Below are 21,539 nucleotides of genomic sequence, written 5' to 3'. Positions count from 1 at the left end.
TTGATTTTTAAGACCAAGAATTAGAAAGCAACTATGTCAGAAAAAAAAAAATGAGATTTTTGATTATAGTAAAAAACACAGAAAATAAAATTTACCATTTAATTGTTTTTTATTATAATAAAAAATCAGTCATTTTATCAAATTACAATCATTTTAACTATTTTAAAATCTTTAGTTTAGTAGTGTTAAGTATATTCACATTGTTGTGCAATAGATCTCCAGAACTTTTTCATCTTTCAAAACTGAAACTTTATACCTGCTGAACAACTCCCCATTTTCCTCTCTCTCTATTTTGATTCTTTACATATCCCATATAAATGTAATCAGACATTATTTGTCTTCCTGTGACTGGCTTATTTCACTTACTGTAGTGTCCTCAAGGGGCACTGATGTTGTAAGCATATAACAAGATTGCCTTCCTTTTAAAGGCTAAGTTTGCACACTCATGTTCATGACAACATTATTCACAGTGGCCAAGAGGTAGAAGCAACTCAAATTTATATTGATGGTGAATGTATAAATGAAATCTCTTTGATAGGAAAGTTTTTAAAATCTATTTTATCCAAAGACAGGACTAAATGCCTGCAACTGTATTACTGATAAGCAGCTAGAAGAAAAATGTGTCAAACATCACTATGTGACAACAGAAAAGAATAAAGATTGAAGCTGCAGTTTAAGAATAGCATATTTCTACTTATAAATAGACAATGACTATTCATCTTACATAGCAAAACGCAATCTCCTTACCAGTAATTATCACACCATCATCTCTATGAGCTTCATGCATTTCTTCAACATGGACATCTGAGTTCACATCAATCTCTTTCCCTGATAACTGTAAATAAGCTTGAAGAGAAGATGCAACCTTGACAAGAATAGAGCCTGTAATAAATTTAAAGGAGAGCTTATTTAATGCAAAGAAATAAAAAGTACTGGAGACTATTATAAAAATTACTTAAAGAGTAGCATTGCTCCCAATAGTCTGTCTTTACTCATTAGTATATTTGATTTAAATAGTAATACCTTTTCCTCACTCTCAGGTGGTCAATATCTCTTATTCCCAAGGCAATCACAGTATCTTCTGTCAAGAATATGAGCCACTAGGCCATCATGAACTACTATCTCTTCTTTTGCCAATAGTCTTAGTCAGCTTGTCCAATACCAGAAAAGTGAGTTTAATAGACACGCAGCTTATAGATAGAATTTACCATTAACTGCGCATTTACTAAGAGCCAGACACCTTCATTACATTATCTTTTAATTTCCCTCTCAACTTTATGAGGTATTATTGTAATCCCAATTTTACAGGTAAGAACTTGCTTAAGTTTCCTCGACAGCTATTGCTAGAATCAAGATCCACTACAATGACAACAAACCAGTGCTCTTTATCATTGGGGTATTTCATACACTGCTACCTCATTGTATTACCAGACTGTGATCTCACTGCTCACTATAACTAGAACCCTGAGCTCTTATGCTTTCAGTAGTACCTTGTTTGTGGGGGAGGGGAGGGTCAATAACAAAAATTTAAAAAGGAATATTTAGATTTCAACTCGCTAATGTTTCTTTTAATGGATTACAGACTTTTTTTGGTGTACCTGAAGCAAGACACTCAACTTTACTTCTACTACAATCTTACCAAAACAACAAACACCTGTTAAGGAGGAGTCATTTTTCAAAACAACTACATGGATTGCAGTGAAAATTTACCAGTACATTCTCATTTCAAGAGGTTTTTTCCTCCATTTCTTACATATCAAATAAATAAGAGGCCCTTCCCATAAAACAGTAACCTCATCTCTGTCCACAAAGAAGGTCAGGATGACAACTATTGTGAATGCTGTAAAGACTGCTTCTACAAGGCTTTTGTTTATGGGTCACTGTGTGCTTTCCAGTTTGGTTAACATCAGCTTACGTTTCCCTAAGTAATTCTGTATCTTCTCAGCCTTTCTAATGGGAGCTGGAAATCTGGAGTTAAAACTGATGGACTTTAGCATTTACTCCTCATAAGGGGAGACAAAACACATTACTACAGTTGGTTTATCTTACTTAAAACACAAGTTGCTTTTCAGAGTTTCAGTGTCAGCTACTTAAATACGAGCTGCCCATAAAAACATATTATGAGGGCTTTAGGAAAACTCAAAAATAAAAGCAAACTAGGAAAATGTCAGGATAAATAGAAGATACATGTTCTTCTACCAAGTATACTTTAAAATGTAGAAAATAATGGATTTTAAAAACCTTTTCTAAAGGTTTTAAAACTTTAAATACATCAAATGTGATCATTTTAAAAACATATTTTTTTTCTGTTCTTAAATAAAGGGACTGTAAATTTCTGGGAGTCTTAAAAATGTTAAATGATGCGAAGAGTTCTATCTCTCCACACCCTTAAAGAACAAAAACTATCACTATCAAAATTCCATTCCTATCTGTGAATGAAATCTCACGATTTTTGAAAGCTCTACCCAAAGTGCCATCTCCAACACTATCTTCTTTAGAAAGGGCAGCACCTATTATATCTTCAACCTCTTTTCACTTCAAAAACTGCTTCATGGCTACTGACATCAATACCATTTTTTAAAAATTAAAAAGTGAATACTAATAATAGCATCATTTATTGAAGGGACATTATGTGGTTAAGATTAAAGGCTTTATCAAGGAAAAATTTTAAGTGGAAAAGTCGGTACTCAGATGCGACTCTGACTCTCAAGCCTAAACACAGCCTTTTCAAATGAATTCATAAGGTCACCATGTTAACTTTCATAGGAAGAGAGGAAATAAGCATTGTGACAGTTTTTTTTACTTGGCAAAATGACTACAGGGGCCTAAAGGAGAGCAGAGGAGACTCAAGTCGCTGGCTCTTAAACCCTTCAGCAAGACAGTGGCAGAGCTGGAAAGGATTCCAGATGTCTTTACTAACTAGTAAGCAACAGAATTATGAAAACTTTCCATCACTCCAGAAAGTTAGTGCTCCCAAGTCTAGTGAGAATTAAGAGACCTGAATTAAGATAGCAAACTTTGTTTCCAGTTATCTTTACACTCCTGCCAGTATCATGGTCCCAATAGGAGAAAACATAAAATTGTAATTTCAATCAAATCTTGCAATATCATGTGCTATTTCAGTAAGTTACTGGAAAAACAATCCAAATAATAGTTAGAAATACTTCAAATGGACGAAGATTAACAATGCTTTTTGTTTGCTTTTACTTTTTTTCCCATTCATACAAAATAGTAAGTGATTTTCATGTAAGAGCTATCCAAAACTATGTTTTTACTCTGTTACTAGTAACATTAAATGTAGCAATGGTTTTTCTCCTTGGGTCTTCACAATACAAGAATGCAATTATATGAATTTTTTTTGACATTTACAAAATATCCTAAACAGTATTATTGAAGCTCTTAGAAATTTAGTGAGAACATAATATTATCTTATTTAAAAGGAAAAAATGTGATCTTAAGAAATCAAATAATACTTGTCTATCAGCAATAACTTCAGTTTCATATGTTTATGCTTGTAGTTTTATTTTGATACGAGAAGAGAGCCTCATTGAACAAAAAAAGTACTAAACCAACATGACAAAGAAATTACTAACAGGAACAACTGGTCTCTATGGAGGTTTTTTTCCTTGTTATAAACATAGCCATGTTCTGGCCTATATGCAAGAGCTTCCAGATTTTCTCTTAAAAAAATTTTATATAGAGGTATGGTTCTTAACTTTCCGAATCCAGATCACTTAAGCCCCTATAGCCAAGCTATTTCAAGTACCCAAGTCACTTATCACCATGCATGTGTACATCTATGTGCATGCATGCATGCATGCAAAGACTTGCATATTCAGCCTTCAGGTGATTAAAAAGTATATAATTTTTCATAAAAGACTTGAACTCTTAGAATAAGCTATTTATATTAGAAATAAGATTACACAAAGAGACACATCATAAGTGTGATACTACAACAGCCCCCAACCTTTTCGGCACTAGGAGAGATTTTGTGGAAGACAAATTTTCCACAGACTGGGGTTAGAGAGGGTGGTGTTTCAGGATGATTCAAGTACATTACATTTATTGTGTACTTTATTTCTATTACTATGACATTGTGATATATAATGAAATAATTATACAGCTCATCATAATGCAGAATCAGTGGGAGCCCTGAGCTTGTTTTCCTGAGATGAGGCCAAAACACAAGGGATGGCGAGAGACTGTAAATAGAGATAAAGTTTTGCTCACTGGTCTTTTGCTTACCTCCCGCTATGCAGCCCAGTTCCTAACAGACTAGGGACCACTACTGGTCCGTGGCCCAGGGGTTGGGGACCCTTGCTGCAAGAGACTTAGTTAATAATCACTTTAGAGGACCTTCTTGGTGACACGTTTATTTCAGGATCATACCTTCAAAAGTATTATTCTAGCATAATGGCCTGAGAAAGTCCTCTTACAAGGGAGCAGGAAAGCTACCAAAAGAATGTATGAGAACTCTTTCCCTCCAAAGAGTATTTATTTCAGACATTAAACTGAAAAATTCCAAAATAACAGTCAATAAATTACAACATTTTTGTTTGTAATACAAAAAAAAAAAAAAAAGATAGTCTTCATGGCCATCTATTCCAAAAGTTTCAAAGATCACTGGTGTTGAGGGCCAGTATTCCAGTCTTTAAATCAGGTTCTAACACAGAAAAATTTTATTGAAATCTCTGTCAGTGTAGATAAGATAATTTGACCATTCTGTTTCCTGAATGTTACATAAAATCTTCCTAATATCATATGTCAAAATAAAACATTGCACTTGGCTAACCTTTATGGACTTTCAATTCCACTTTCCCCAGCTGGCTGACATAAACATCTATGGCACCCTGCTGAGCCAAGGCATTTAGACATCCAGAAGACGAATCTAGGAGGAAGAAAGAACCATAAGCATAATCATTCTTATCTGAGTAACTGGAATTATAAACTTGAAATAAAAGGCTCTACTTCAGCATTAGGATAAGGAGCTAAGAATCCTGAAGGTTTTCTATTTTCCTTGTAACCATACCATCTTTTGCTTTAAAAATGAAAACAGAATCAGAGGTAACAAATCTACACTGAGGTAACTAATAAGAAAATCCCTATGTTTGCAGTAACCTCCAAAACTTAACTCTAAACATGTTTAATCTAAAGCCCAATTTGTAGGAAGGATATTATGGAAGTAATGACAACCCAAACCATTAAGTATTATTGACAGATTTAGTTTATCATCAACTTTCAAAATTTACTAAAGAATTCTATCTCACATACAGTCACATAGAAGTAGTAGCAAAGTTAATAAAAATAAAAACTCTTATATTTTCTCCTTTTAGCAAATGAGCTAGTACTAAAAAGTGCAGCTAACAGTGAAAGACTACATTACACAAGGTTTTGCTGCATTTCTTAGAGAGATGCGGAGGGGAAGGAATGACATGAAAAGTGGGTGAAGTTTATTTATATCTAAATATTTCAAGTTTTGGAAACTGAACAGGTTATCTTTAAGTCAAGGGAAGAAAATCATAATTAAGGTGGTCCTGGTTTGACACTCAGATTTCCCTTTGTCATCACTGAACCCAGTTTTCAATCATCCAATGTTTCAAGTTTCAGGGAATAATGACAGTCAGATAAAGAAGTAAGATAACTGTGGTGAAGAGTTGGAGCTGTGTAGCTTCTCCTTTTTCGTCCTTTCCCACAGCAATAGAACTTTGAGCTTTTCTATTTGATTGTCCTGAGAAGATCAAAGAATATTTTTTAGAGAGATCTTGTAAAAAGCATATTTTATTAGGTGCTTTTATTACTTCAAGGTAGAAACAAATTAAGGAGTATGGTGAAAATAATGCCAAAAATTATACACTTTTTACAAAACATGAAGAAAAAAAATTTGTATACTCACAAAGGAACCATAATTCTTCTTTAAAATAAATGTTTAAGACTTTAAACAGAGATAAAAACTTGGGAATAAATAGTTTAAAATGTGACTTCAAGATAATTTATAATAATTTATCTCTAACCTATATTCAAAATGCCATTTATTAGATCCAATGTATTTAATTTGGATTAAAGTGTCAGTGATGACACTTTTTGGATAAAAGTGTCAGTGATGACACTTTTTTTAAGTGTCACAAGTGAACCCTGAAGTTGGGAAGTTAAGCCACTGGAGATAAATGACATGGAGTAGTTGGACAAAGGCAGAGAAGGCAATGGCAACCCACTCCAGTACTCTTGCCTGGAAAATCCCATGGACGGAGGAGCCTGGTAGGCTGCAGTCCATGGGTTCGCGAAGAGTCGGACACAACTGAGTGACTTCACTTTCACGCATTGGAGAAGGAAATGGCAACCCACTCCAGTGTTCTTGCCTAGAGAATCCCAGGGACGGCGGAGCCTGGTGGGCTGCTGTCTATGGGGCTGCACAGAGTCGGACATGACTGAAGCAACTTAGCAGCAGCAGCAGCTGGACAAAGATGAATATTTCTCTCCTCAGGTACCAAGAGAAACTCCTATAAAAACTTCTTCAATCAATTCAATTCAAAGCAGTCACTCAGTAGTGTTCGACTCTTTGTGACCCCAGGGACTGCAGCACACCAGGCTTCATTGTCCATCACCAACTCTCGGAGCTTGCTCAAACTCATGTCCATCAAGTCAGTGATGCCATCCAACCATCATCTTCTGTCATCCCCTTCTCCTGCCTTACTGCATCCTAAAGAAGCCAAGTAAAAATATATTATGGTAAAAAAAAAAGAAATGTAAACTACAAAATGTGTATTACCCCAAGCTGAACAAAGTAAAATATTTGAAACAATATTTAATTTCTTGCTTTTTCTAGGGGAAACCCATAAGATTTTTATATAGCTCATAAACAATGCTTTTCACTTCTTTTTCTCTTCACATGGGACATAAACAATAGCTAAGTAATTATATCCTAACCCATTAATAAATTATACACTCATGTTATCAGTCTTGAGCTCTAATACTGGCCCACCCACTGGAGGCTGTCCAAAAAATTAAAATTCAAGATGTGTTTTCAAAAGAGAAAGCAAAGGTAATATTTTAAAAGCTATGTAATGGCAACCCTCTCCAGTATTCTTGCTTAGAGAATCCTATGGACAGAGGAGCCTGGTAGACTACAGTCCACTGGGTCACAAAGAGTCGGACACGACTGAGCAACTTCACTTTTCACTTTAATACAAATTAATGGAACTAAAAATTAATTACCAAGAGTCAAATTAAGGCTTCATTCATAGAATTTCATTTTATGGAGATTCACAAAACAGAGAAATTCTATTATAGACCTTGGAAGAAGCCTTAAGGAAAAAAGCATTAGAGCTTAAGTGAACAAAAATTACTAGTACAGACACTGACTAGAATAAATAAAATCCCACAGAGAGTTTTCTATCACCACAACTTTGGAAAAAGATTTTGTTCATCTGACAGAGACCACTGAGTCTTCCTGGAAAATTACACACACAAAAGGGAAAAACTGATGTCAGCTACCAGCTAACACTACATATAACCAAATAAATAGATATTTGTAATATATACTCTGCTATTAAGCAAAGAATAACAACTAAGCTCAAAAGGCTAAAATTCCAAACTTTTCTATTTTCTTTCAGATAAAGGGAGAATTCTCTTGAAATTGTTCAAACACATTCAGAAAAGTTCTTCTGAATTTTTATAATTTTACCTCATTTCAACATGCAGATAACTAAAGAACAGCAACACAAAAGATAATGATTTTGCAATTTGATTCTTACACTTCCAAAGCTACACTAATTTTAAGAACAAGGAACAAATTTCATATACAGGATGTAAAGGATTTGCAAAGGCAGAATTTTAAGGTCACTTTGAGGAAAATTTTCTAAATTAATGTCCTGCCCCTAGGAATTCTGTTAGGAAGGTAGCTTATAGCAGGCTGGGCTTATAAGAAACACACAAGGCAACTGCTACTACCAGCCCCCCTCAAAAAAAAACTATGAAAATATCCCTTTTTAAAAGATATAATTTCCAGTACACAGCTTCTGGAAGTGCCTTCCAAAAGAGGGAACACAGAACAGGCAAAGTAAGGCTGGGTGAGCAACTTCTATTCCACCATTATCTACTATCAAGCCCTGCTTTCTCCTACTGACTTTTTAAAAATGGAAGATGACCAGGTATTCCAGAAGAAAGATACTATTTTTAAAAATATAAGTGTAGGGAAAATTAGGATTTTTATATACATAGTCAATTTTTTTAATAGAACTTCAGCTTCTAAGAGAGCTCTATATGTATTACGGAAATTAGGAAGAACAGGGTTTTTGTATGTAGCTGCTGCTGCTGTTGCTAAGTCGCTTCAGTCGTGTCTGACTCTGTGCGACCCCATAGACGGCAGGCCACCAGGATCTGCCGTCCCTGGGATTCTCTAGGCAAGAACACTGGAGTGGGTTGCCATTTCCTTCTCCAATGCAGGAAAGTGAAAAGTGAAAGTGAAGCCACTCAATCATGTCCAACTCTTAGTGACCCCATGGACTGCAGCCTACCAGGCTCCTCCGTCCATGGGATTTTCCAGGCAAGAGTACTGGAGTGGGGTGCCATTGCCTTCTCCGTTTGTATGTAGGTTAGAATGTATATATAAAATCCAAGTGATTGAGGAGATTACCTAAGAAGCAGATCAATTATATTACCTAAACTAGATTTAAAGGACCATAATTACACATATTCTTCTTAAAAGGAATCATGGAGATAACACAATCTATTTTCCTGAAATTAGACAATATAATAACTGTATCATCTTTAGCCTCTTAATATTCCAATTTGATAATACTGTATAGCCTTTTCTCTACATCCATTCCAATATTTTGAAACCTCTGGTAGACTAACAAATTTCCTTCTCAGGTACCTAAATAACTTTTTCTTTGTAATTGTCTTGCTTCTACTGATCTCAATTTCTCAAAACTCAAGTTATGAAGTGACTTTAATTAGGTTGTCTTGATTTGCTGAGCTGCCTCAACTTTGTCCAACAAATCTTCTGATTTAAGGAAAACAAAAATCAACCAATCAAGAAATTTCAAATAAACATTACCCACTAGTCACCTTTGGGATTAAGGTACCAGACCCAACATTTCTCCAGAATCATAACAACAATGGTCTTTAGATTTTATAGCAGGGTTGTCAAATTACAGTCCACCTCTTCTTATTATTGATAAAGTATTATTGGAACACGGACACATCCATTTGTTCGTATACTGTCAATGGCTGCTAGCATATCAAAATGAGAAAGCTGCAGAGTATTCATAGACTATGTGGCTCACAGAGTCCAAAAATTTTACAATATGGCTCTTTACAGATAAAGTCTGCTGCTCCTAGAGCAAAACACTTTAAGAAAATGAGCTTCCATCCCCACCAAAAAAACACAATGTTAAATTTGATTCTACTTAAAGATTTATCAATTTAGTAAAATCAGTTCTTTTTCCTAAGACTTCAGTAATGTACAGATAGGTACACAACTCTTGCTTACAGAAATGAAAAAAATTGTTGTCTCAGGGCAGTTCTGACTCTTCATTGACCCTGATTGCTTACTATTTTCCAGCACTAACAGAGTTGTTTCCATCCAATTTATTAAAGTGAGAAACAGCACATCACCAAGTAAGTAACTAGGACTATAATGACTTGCATAAAGATTATGTCAGCTTATTTGTTTATATATTTAATCTTTTACATAGTATACTCTTATTAAACAAAAAATTAGCAATGCTGATTTTTTTACTTACAAAAGAGCTCAAGTGGGCTCCTCATGAATTGTATGGCATCTCCTGCTCTGGCTGTCAGTAAAAATGGGATCTATTCCCACAAATCAGTGACTTAGGTCCAGATATATTCAAAGGAAGAAACCTGTAACAGGATCCAAACAACTTTGATTTCTATATAAATTCTGGATGAATTCTGCTGTGCTCTCCTCTCACTTCCACTCTCATTCTCCTTCCCTCCCTTCTTTTTTCTGACTTAATACTCAATATGAAAGCATATTTTAAAATAATAGTACAATGTTTTACTATTTTTTTCATTTAATTAAATGTCAGGAATATCTTTTTATAATGTATACTACAGACCTAAGTAATTATATTGTTAAAGGCTGAAGAACATTCACTTTATGACTGTATCATACTATACTTAGTTATTCTCTTACTGGGAACAACCTAAAATGTATACTTTCTTTTGCTATTAAAAACAGAGATGATATGTACATACATCATGTATATATCTTTATAGCCTCATGTATATATCCTTATATCCTTACCAGACTCTCTCCTAGAGATAAAGTTCTAAAAGAGGAAGTGCTGGAACAAAGCAAATGTAGATGCTTCCAATTTTAATATACATTAACAAACTGACTTACATAATGATCAATTATATCTGAACTAATTGATGGGAATCCCGGTTTCACCCTAACTTTCCCAACAATGGATATTATCAATGTTTTAAGTCATGACGGTTTATACTTAGATGCTTTTGATTAGCAGTAAGGTGAAACAACACTGTGCATATATACACAATATTTCTTCCGTGAACTGCTTGCTCATGTTTATCCATGTTCCCATCCCACTAAGTGTTCCTTTTCCTCTCATCTGTTGTACACACATATGGACAGAGATTATATATGAATATATACATATTCAACTTCATTTTATAAGCATAGTGTAATCCCAATAACAAAACCTACAGAGATTTTACAAAAGAAAAAAATCACAGATCAGCATTCATCATAAACATGAATATAAAATCCTTGACAAAATATTAGCAACTGGGCTTTACTGGTACAGTAAGTAGTAAAGACTCTGCCTGACAATGCAGGGGACATGGGTTCAATCCCTGGTCTGGAAAGATACCACATGCCGTGGAGCAACTTAGTCCATCCGTCACAACTACTGAGCCTGTACTCAAGAGCCCACAAGCCACAACTACTGAGCCCACGCACCCTGGAGCCTGTGCTCCACAGTTAGAGGAACTGCTGCAATGAGAAGCCCGCACACAGCAACTAGAGAGTAGCCTCCACTTGCCGTAATGGGAGAAAGCCCACACGCAGCAACAGAGGCCCAGCACAGCCATAAATAAAATAAATAAATAAATCTCAAAAAAAAAATTAGCAACCTCAACCCAACACGAATAAATAGGATCAATTCAGTTCAGTCACTCAGTCACATACAACTCTTTGCAACACCATGGACTGCAGCACGCCAGGCTTCCCTGTCCATCACCAACTTCGAGAGCTTGCTCAAACTCATGTCCACAAACTCGGTGATGTCATCCAATGATCTCATCCTCTGTCGCCCCCTTCTTCTTCTGCCCTCAGTCTTTCCCAGTTTCAGGGTCTTTTCCAGTGAGTCAGCTCTTCACATCAGGTGGCCAAAGTATTGGAGCTTTAGCTTCAGCATCAGTCCTCCCAACGAATATCCTGGACTGATTTGTTTTAGGATTGACTGGCTCGATCTCCTTGCACTCCAAGGGACTCTCAAGACTCTTCTCCAACACCACAGTTCAAAAGCATCAATTCTCCAGTGCTCAGCTTTCTTTATGGTCCAACTCTCACATCCATCCATGACTACTGGAAAAGCCATAACTGACTAGACGGACCTTTGTCAGTCAAGTAATGCCTCTGCTTTTTAATATGCTATCTGGGTTTGTCATAGCTTTTCTTCCAAGGAACAACTGTCTTTTAATTTCATGGCTGCAGTCACCATTTGCAATGATTCTGGAGCCAAAGAAAATAAAGTCTGCCACTGTTTCCGTTGTTTCCCCATCTATTTGCCATGAAGTGATGGGACCAGATGCCATGATCTTAGTTTTTTGAATGTTGAGTTTTAAGCCACATTTTTCACTCTCCTCTTTCACTTTTATCAAGAGGCTCTTTAGTTCCTTTTCACTTTCTGCCATAAATAGGATACTATATCATGATTAGGTACGGTTGATCCGAGGAATACAAGGTTAGTTAACATCAAAAATCAATGCAGTTGATCATTAATAGAGTAAAAAAAGAATTAAAAAAGCAATCATTTCAATAAATACAGAAAATATATATGACAAAATTCAATATACATTCATGATCAAAGAAAAGGAAAAAAAAAACTTTCAGGAAACTAGGGATAAAAAGAATTGCCTCAGTCTGATAAGAGTATCTATAAAAAGCCTGCATAGCTAACATCACACTTAAAAGGCACAACACTGAATGTATTCCTCTAATACTGGATACTAGGATTGGGAACAATCTGCCACTATTATTCAATTTGTGCTGTAAAACCTACCTAGCCTAATAAGGCACAAGAGAAAAAAGGAAAACAGATTGGAAATAAAGAGATAAAACTATATTAATTTGCAAATGGAATGACTGCCAACCTAGAAAAGAATTCTGGATTCTGAAAAATACACTATTTAGAATACATAAATTTAGCAAGGGCACAAGAAACATAGTCCATGAATAAAGATCAGTTGTATTTTTTTTATATACCAGCAGCAGACCATTAGAAAATGAAATTTTCTAAAATTCCATTCATAATGGGGCCAAAAAAGCAAATTTAACCAAAGATATCTCAGACTACTACACTGGAAACTATAAAACAAGATAAGAGAAATTATAGATATGTATAAATGAAAAATGACACTTTGCTTATGAAAGACTCAATTTTTGTGAGTGTATCTTTTCTGCAAACTGATAAACTCATTCCACATTAAGGGCTTGCACTGGCTGTCCTCTGTATCTACGGAGCTGTGCATCCAGAATTCTACATGCCTTTTCCCCGTTATTCTGACCTTAAGTCAAGTATCTCTTCTCCAGACTCTCCCTGATTGCTAAACAAAGCAGTTTTCTTTCCCCTCTATTACACTACCCTCTCTTATTTATTCATTACACTATGTGAAATTATCTTTTGTCATTCACATACTTACTGTCTTTCTTCTCAGCTCAAAGGTGAGCATGAAGACAATATCTTTTGACCAACATATTCCCCAGTATCTACATGAGCTCTTGGTATGGAGCAGGCACTTGGTAAATATATGTGGACTACTTATTGCCATATTCAGGGTTGTCTTCAAATGCTAACACAATTTTAAGACCAATATAAACAGTGACATAATTTATACTTTCTTCCAACGTCTTAATAGAGATATTCAAAGAATCAAAGGAATTTAAGAAATGAACACTATTATTAAGGTTAAAACATTGTGGCTTACTGTCTTACAGATAATAAAATGAAAGAGGAAAGAGGACACTACCCACTCTTCTTACCCCCATCCAGATTAGTGTGTGTGTGTGTGTGTGTGTGTAAGTCACTCAGTTGTATTCAACTCTTTGCCACCCCATGGACTACACAGTCCATGGAATTCTCCAGGCCAGAATACTGGAGTGGGTAGCCTTTCCCTTCTCCAGGGGATCTTCCCAACCCAGGGTCTTCCCAAACCCAGGTCTCCCGCATTGCAAAGAACTGGATTCTTTACCAGCTGAACTACCAGGGAAGCCCTTAAAATTTATACAGTTAATCATTTATACACTGTGAAAACATCTTCAAAGATGTAAATTACTGTTCATTCATCCTGGCTGTTGCTATTCTTTTTCAGTATGGGTAATAATGCATTTATTTCCAATTTTAGAAAGAACGGTTTCCCCTTTACGTTCCCACAGTTCATCCAACAATAATACTAGCATTATCATATAAGTATTTCTCAAATTCTCATCTGTCTAAAGGGCCTGCTAGTGGGCAGCGAAACTCACTGTGCCTCCCAATTTAAAACATTCCTTTTCTTTCCTCCCCTTCCCTTACTGCTACAAACTCTACCCATGTCTAGGACTCTCCTCCCGCCCCGCACCACCCCAGATAGCTCAGCTTTTTACTAGTGTATCTTTTTTTCACCCTAGAAACTTTCCTTACTAACCCTAGATGCACCCTCTGATGGAATGGCCTGAAGAGTCAACAGTGAATTTTGATTTCTCTCTGGGACAAAGGTAAATCCTGTCATGTTTTCTGTTAAAATGATTGACAACTATCACTTAGGAAGCCTTTATCTTCTATTTATCCCTCACTGAACATAAAGGTTACAATGTCTAGAAATCTTAAAAAGGGATGTGCATCTTAAGTCTGAGAACCCAGAAGAAGTGATAGTGAAAAGGATTGTTGAGTATATTTACCATTTCAGTCAGCACACACACAAAAGAAAACATGAAATGTCAAAAGGACAAAACCAGGAAGTCGGGGCATTGATACTGGCAATAAGCCATAGCTCCTCAACAAAGATCCTGGTTTCCCACCACCGACCCCTATGCTCTAAGGTCTAAAAATCAACCACCACTCTTAGAGCTCAGAGTGTGCCTTCACCTAACAGGCAAGCAGGTGCAACTAGGGATAGAAAAGAGCTCTATCTAAGCTATCTGGGAATCTGAACTTTTATTCCCACAGGCACAGCATCACATGTGGTGATTAGGTCTAAAGGACCATTAGCCACTGTTAGTTCTGGCCTAGGATTAGAACAAAAACAATAATTAAAATGGCTATTATTTATTGAATAATTATCATATGTCGGATGCTATGCTAAAGTACTTAAATATCTCATTTAATCCTTACAAGATCCCCATTTGATAGGTTCTTACTGTTATTTCTATTTTTTTCAGAGGTGGAAGCTTAGTTACAGAGCAGTTAGGTAATTTTCCATGAATAGAAAGTGGTGAAATTAGAATTCTAACAGTATTCTGATTGATAGCAAACCTATAATTATATAGTATTTATAGGATGATGAATCAATGAACTTTTAGAAATAATTTCACACATTCATATATTTATTGTTGTTCAGTCGCTAAGTCATGTCTGACTCTTTGTGACCCCATGGACTGCAGCACACCAGACTTCCCTGTCCTTCACTACCTCCCGGAGTTTGTTCAAACTCATGCCCACTGAGTCAGTGATGCCATCCAACCATCTCTTCCTCAGTTCATATATTGGGTCTGCCTATATCTGACTGGTATATCAGGATACTATTAGGTTCTTCGGCTAAATTGTAGATTTTATGTGCTCTAATAAAATATTGCAAATATAGCTATTTTAAAAAGAATGCAAAATTTACCAACAACCACTTAGCACATACCTACTGTGATGTTACCCATCTTGCTTCGTAATGTTATATTACCTGCAAAAGAGAGAAAAAGGCAACTTTACACATTAGGGATAATCTAGAAAGGAAAGGTATTAATAATGTTCTACAACATGGTTAGATATCCACAAGGTTATTTAATAATATTATTGTTGTTCACAATTTTTCTCAGTATCACAATCCCAGTCAGAGATTTAGGCACAACTACAAAACAAATAGCTTTAGGCATCTATACAAACTCTCTTCTTCCACTCTAACTTAATCTACTACAGCACAACTGAAAAAACAAACCCCTTTCTGGAAAACATGGAAGAAAAATAATGATTCTTCTAAAAGTTAAAAAATGTAAAAAAATAAATAAATAAAAGACTTAAATGTACTGACTAGGCATTTTCAACCTAAATATTACAATATTTATCAGACCACACAAAGCCAACTTTTGAACCAAATAACACTAAAATAATCCATGGAAAAAAGTAATTACTGTTATTTTTTAGGCCAGTTTGGCAAACCTATCTGTGAGATTTCAGTGGTTTTTCTGCCAAGAGTTTAAAAGGTTTGGGACAGGAGTAATAAATAATTGAAATATGACTAACAAAAAAAAAACTTCAAATAGTCCCTTCTTTCAATGAAAATCTATTTTCCAGGATAAACATAGGACACTGAAACCATTCTTCCCAGTGCCTTCCTCCAGCATCAAAAACAGCTGGATTTTTCTTTATGTGTGTTTAAGGGATAATTACTCCTAGAGTTATACCACCTATATTTACTGCACTATTATAATTCTAAAACTATAGTGAAGAGTAAAAAAGGAGTAAAAAAAGAAAATGGTAAGAAGCAAGTAGACTAAAAGAAGCTAAGCTATTTAAAATCCCAAAAGATGATGCTATTAAAGTACTGCACTCAATATGTCAGCAAATTTGGAAAACTCAGCAATGGCCACAGGACTGGAACAGGTCAGTTTTCATTCCAGTCTCAAAGAAGGGCAATGCCAAAGAATGTTCAAACTACTATACAACTGCACTCACTTTTCATGCTAGCAAGGTAATCCTCAAAATTCTCCAAGTCAGGCTTCAGCAGTACATGAAACTAGAACTTTCAGATGTACAAGCTGGGTTTAGAAAGGGCAGAGGAACCAGAGATCAAATTGTCATAGAAAAAGCAAGAAAATTTCAGAAAAACATCTACTCCTGCTTCATTGACTACACTTAAGTCTTTGACTGTACAGATCACAACAAACTGTGGAAAATTCTTAAAGAAATGAAATATCAGACCATCTCACCTGCCTCCTGGGAAACCTGTGAAGCAGGTCAAGAAGCAACAGTTAGAGCTGGACATGGAACAGCAGACTGTTTCCAAACTGGGAAAGGAGTACGCCACGGCTATATATTCTCACCCTGCTTATTTTATCTCACCCTGCAGAGTACATCATGTGGTATACTGAGCTGGAGGAAGCACAAGCTGGAATCAAGATTGCCAGGAGAAATATCAACAACCTCAGATATGTAGCTGATACCACTCTAATGGCAGAAAGCAAAGAGGAACTAAAGGGCCTCTTAATGAGGGTGAAAGAAGAGAGTGAAAAAAGATGACTTAAAACTGAACATTCAAAAAACTAAGAACATGGCATCTAGTCCCATCATTTCATGGCAAATAGATGGGGGAAAAGTGGAAACAGTGACAGATTTTCTTTCCTTGGGCTCCAAAATCACTGTGGACACTGACTGTAGCCATGAAATTAAAAGACGCCTGCTCCTTGGAAGAAAAGCTATGACAAACCTAGACAATGTATTCAAAAGCAGAGATATCTCTTTGCCGACAAAGGTCCGTCTAGTCAAAGCTATGGTTTTTCCAGTAGGTATGTATAAATGTGTGAGTTGGACCATAAAGAAAGCTGAGTGCTGAAGAATTGATGCTTTCGAACTGTGGTGCTGGAGAAAACTCTTGAGAGTCCCTTGGACTGCAAGGAGATCAAACCAGTCCATCCTAAGGGAAATCAACCCTGAATACTCATCGGAAGGACTGATGCTGAAGCTGAAGCTCCAATACGCTGGCCACTTGATGCGAAGAGCTGACTCATTGTAAAAGACCCTGAAACTGGGAAAGACTGAGGGCAGGAGGAGAAGGGGGTGACAGAGGATGAGATCATTGGATGGCATCACTGACTTGGTGGACATGAGTTTGAGCATGGTTTGAGAGATAGTGAAGGATAGGGAGCCTGGCAACCTACAGTCCATGGAATCACAAAGAGTCAGACACAACTTATCAACTGAACAAAAACAACAAAAGAAGTAAAGAGCAGAAGAATAAATTTTGTCTCAGAATTAATCTAGGATGAGTAAAATCATTTATTTCATTTCATGTATCTTTTAAATACTGACATGTATCAGTACCTGGGAAAAAGAAAAACAAAGAAAGGAGGCACTTGATTCATTTGTCCAACAGTTAAATGTGCTTTGACTGTAAAAATTTCTCTAAAAGAGAAATTATATTTCATCATACTTCACGTGAGCATGTGAACAAGAGGTACACTTGTGTAGGAGTAAAACTTGGTTTGTGTACTTTGGCCACCTCATTCGAAGAGTTGACTCATTGGAAAAGACCCTGATGCTGGGATGGATTGGGGGCAGGAGGAGAAGGGGACGACAGAGGATGAGAAGATTGGATGGCATCACCGACTCAATGGACATGGGTTTGAGTAAACTCCGGGAGCTGGTGATGGACAGGGAGGCCTGGAATGCTGCGATTCATGGGGTCGCAAAGAGTTGGACACGACTGAGCGACTGAACTGAACTGAAGCTTATAAAATTATTTTCAAGTTTCAGTAATTTACAAGGCTGTGCAGATCCTCCTCTTACATGGTTAAGTAAATATTATTTCACTGATGTGTTCTAGATACTCTTCCAATTTTCAAACCCAGTAAATGCAGATTCACATGCAAATAGTGGCCAAGGATCATAAAGCTGCTAAGATAGCTTCCAATGATCCCTGCCTCCTGGTATTCATGCCCATGGAGCTCCTTCACTCATATGGAAGCTGGACCTACTGATGCTTTTAACAAAGAGAATAAGGGCAAAGGCAATGAGATGTTACTTTCAAGACTAGGTTACAAACGATTCTTGCATCTGTCTTGCCAGCTCCCTTTTGCTGCAATGGAAGCCAGCTAGCCATGTTGTCTAACTTCCTTATGAAAGACGCCCAAGACCAAGGACCTAAAGAGGCCCCCAGCTAATAGAATCTGAACTGAATCCTGCTAACAACAACATGAGTGAACTAGAAAGCAGATTCACTTTTGGCTGAACCTTCAAATAACCCATGGCCCCATCTGATACCTTGATTACAACCTCAAGAGAGATCTTGAGGCGGAAGACCCAGTTAAGTGATACCCAGATTCCGGACCACCCAAAGTATAAGAAAATAAGTGTTTGCTGTTTTCAGCTGCTGAATATGTTACAAAGGAAGAGGTAACTAGAAAAGATGTTGAAAGCTGGACGTGGGGTGATGCCACAATAAATAACTAAAAATATGGGAATAGCTTTGGAAATTGGCAGTAGGCATAGGTTGGAAGGATTTTTAGGAGCATGGTAGAAAAAGCCTAAATTGCCTGAACAGTGTGTTAGTAGAAAGCTGGACTTTGAGTGCTTCTCATATAAGGGCTTAAATGGAAGTGAAAAAAGTATTTTGGAAACTGGAGGAAGGCAGATCTTTGTTAAGCAGTATTAGAAACTTCACAACACTATCACATTCAGTAATGTGGAAAGTAGGAAATGTGCCTAATGAACTGAATGATCTAGTTACAGAGATGGCCAAGCAGAGTTAAAGTGTCGTTGGTGCTGCCTATTTTTTCTTGTAGCATCTGTAAAATGCAAACAAAGTAAGATACACTAAAGAAACGATTGTTTAAAAAAACAATCAGGACAAGAATCATTTTGAAAATTCTCAGCTTCTCAAGATGGCAAAAGATGAGAAAGTTAAGAATAGCTTCAACACAAAGTTTGAATTCAGTGTACTGCCAGAACATGGCCTAAAAATGAAACTGATGGATTGATGTAAAACCTTTTGTCAAGACTCCAGAAAGATTAAGAGTGATACCTCACAGTATTAATTTACCTGTACAAAAAGTCCATTAAACCAGCTGAGGGTATCTCACAGATCCTCTCAATCAAGCAATAGGTCCCTGAGAAAGCTTGTGAGCACCATATCTTAATTTCTCTGCAGAAATCCACATTTTGAAAAGATTCTTGGATGTGGCCTTCATCTAATAGAATAAACACCAATGTGAATTCATAGAAGGCTGACAAAATTTGTGAGAATTATATCAGCAAACACATTGCTAACTTCGACCAAAAGGGACAGTAACAGTACAAAGTGAAATGAGACCACTGGAGTCCCAAAATTCTGCTGGCAGGAAGCAGATTAAGAAAATTCCTCAGCTGCAAACACATGCTATATTTCATGAAAAAGGAAGGATGACTCAAACGGAGAAACCAAGAGCTCAGAGGGCAAAGCCTGGAAACCTTTCTAAAGAATTATCACAAGGCCATGATTCTAATCAAAGAATCTCCAATGTTTTCCTACCTAAATTTCAAAATCATTATGGACCAATGACTCCTTTGTGCCCCTTACTTTTCTCCCCTTTGGACAGGAAAGTCTATAGCCATCACCCTCTGTCTATCCCAGCACTGTATGCTTAGTGTGCAGGTGGTGTGTATGGGCTGAGGAGGTTAGAGAACAGGTCTTAAGATTGAGAACTATACTTGAGGAGTTAGACCTAAGCAACTATACCCAAGGAGGCTCATCTACATCTGGATCTGATTTTGGTGTAGACATTCTAGACTCTGAGCAGATATGCAATAGGATGAGACTCTGGGAACCTTGAAAGGAAGGGAGTGTATTTTGTATGTGGGAAGGACACAATCACTTGCAGGGGGTGCAGAGGATAGACTGGCCACTCAAAACCTTATAGGCTATCTAGTGAGATACATACATGAAAAGTTAAAAATGAGTGTTTATTAATAATTTTAAGTTCATGTTGTAACTGAATAGTATGTATTAGGTTCCATAACCATTCTGAGGAAGCAGAATAAAATGATGTGGCATGAACAGGGAGAAAATCATATTGGAGATTTCATCAGAGTCTATGTTTGAAATATGAGTAAAATTTGATGCTGAGGGGGAAAGATTTTGTTGAAAAGGTATGTAAGCAAAGGTAAAAAGGTGTAACTACATGTGCTATACTTAAACCATGCTCATCAGTTAGGTTGGAGCAACTAGGCCAGTCTATGAGGACAGGGATTAAGTGTTTCTTACTTAGCATTATATTTTGAGAGCTTAGCATATTGCCCTGTATATAGTAAATGCTATTATTTTTTGAACCTATGTTCAAATTTAGTTTGGAAAAACAGGTAAAAACAAATTTGTAGAAGAATCATAGAGTGTTTAGTCTACTGACTTTGTCCTATACCAAAGTCAAAGAAGAATTTCAAGATGAGAAGAACACAAGAAAAGCATCTAGTATTCACTCCTTCCTAATCTTTAGGAAGATTAAGCTTGTATCAGACACTCAGAATTCTCTTTACTGTTTTCACCTTATGAACACCTTAAAAATAAGATAAAGCAGACCTCTTATATTTGTGATTCTAACTATTAGTAAAACAACAATAAAAAAACTGACATAGTTCTATAGTCAGTCATTTAGTTAGTGAGTTCACCCATTCAGCAAGACAAAAGGAGCTTTACTAAACTAGTCTCCAATGAATGCAATAAAAATTTACTTTTTTAAACAAAAATAGAAAATGTGGTCTTTTTCAAAAAGTCAGTCAGGAGTGAGTATGACAAAAGTGATCAAGAAAACAATGGTTTTAGAGTCAAAAAATAGAAGTTTTAGTTTCATTAAAAAAAAAAAAAGAGGACTAGTTAAATTATAAAGTGAAGTCGCTCAGTCGTGTCCGACTCTTTGCAACCTCATGACTGTAGCTTACCAGGCTCCTCTGTCCATGGGATTTTCCAGGCAAGAATACTGGAGTGGGTTGCCATTTCCTTCTCCAGGAGATCTTCCCGACCCAGGGATTGAACCTGGGTCTCCCACATTGTAGGCAGATGCTCTACCATCTGAGCCACCAGGGAAGTCAGTTAAATTATAGCAGAATCTATACAGTCTCAAACTACATCTCTCTTGAATGTTAGAGTTCTGTACAGGAAAAGCATAAGGGAATAATAAAACTATGGAAATAAAGAATATCTGTAAATATAAGGAATACATCAAAATGTTTTTGTTAGTGCTAAAGGACTTTTAAAACAATAAACAAAAAAATTTTCTCAACTCATCAAACTGTTTAGAAAATCTCTACCCTAAACAGAAATATTCCAAGGTCATTATCTCAAATACTTTGCGGAAGAAGACAGAATATTTTAAAGTACACAGATCAACCGAA

At 36.3% G+C, this 21,539-nt stretch overlaps 2 protein-coding genes across 2 annotated transcripts in view; both read right to left on the bottom strand.

Annotated features, from left to right (window-relative positions):
* LOC122438286 (protein FAM185A-like) overlaps positions 1–21,485 on the bottom strand; it is a 37,926-nt gene extending 16,441 nt beyond the window's left edge. The window contains exons 1-4 of the mRNA XM_043462972.1: positions 21,087–21,485; positions 15,100–15,141; positions 4,793–4,888; positions 748–882 (exon numbers count right to left, since the gene is read on the bottom strand). Of these exons, the coding sequence (XP_043318907.1) occupies positions 748–882; positions 4,793–4,888; positions 15,100–15,141; positions 21,087–21,216 (403 nt within the window). The 5' untranslated portion in view covers positions 21,217–21,485. The remainder of the gene's footprint in view (positions 1–747; positions 883–4,792; positions 4,889–15,099; positions 15,142–21,086) is intronic.
* The window catches only part of FAM185A (family with sequence similarity 185 member A), an 88,789-nt gene that overhangs the window by 20,996 nt on the left and 46,254 nt on the right, over positions 1–21,539 (bottom strand). The gene's annotated exons all lie outside the window — the stretch shown is intronic.

Source organism: Cervus canadensis, chromosome 3 (assembly GCF_019320065.1).
Source record: "Cervus canadensis isolate Bull #8, Minnesota chromosome 3, ASM1932006v1, whole genome shotgun sequence".
NCBI lineage: Eukaryota > Metazoa > Chordata > Mammalia > Artiodactyla > Cervidae > Cervus > Cervus canadensis.
Note: the sequence above shows the minus strand (reverse complement) of the source record. Positions and strands in the feature narration are given on the sequence as shown.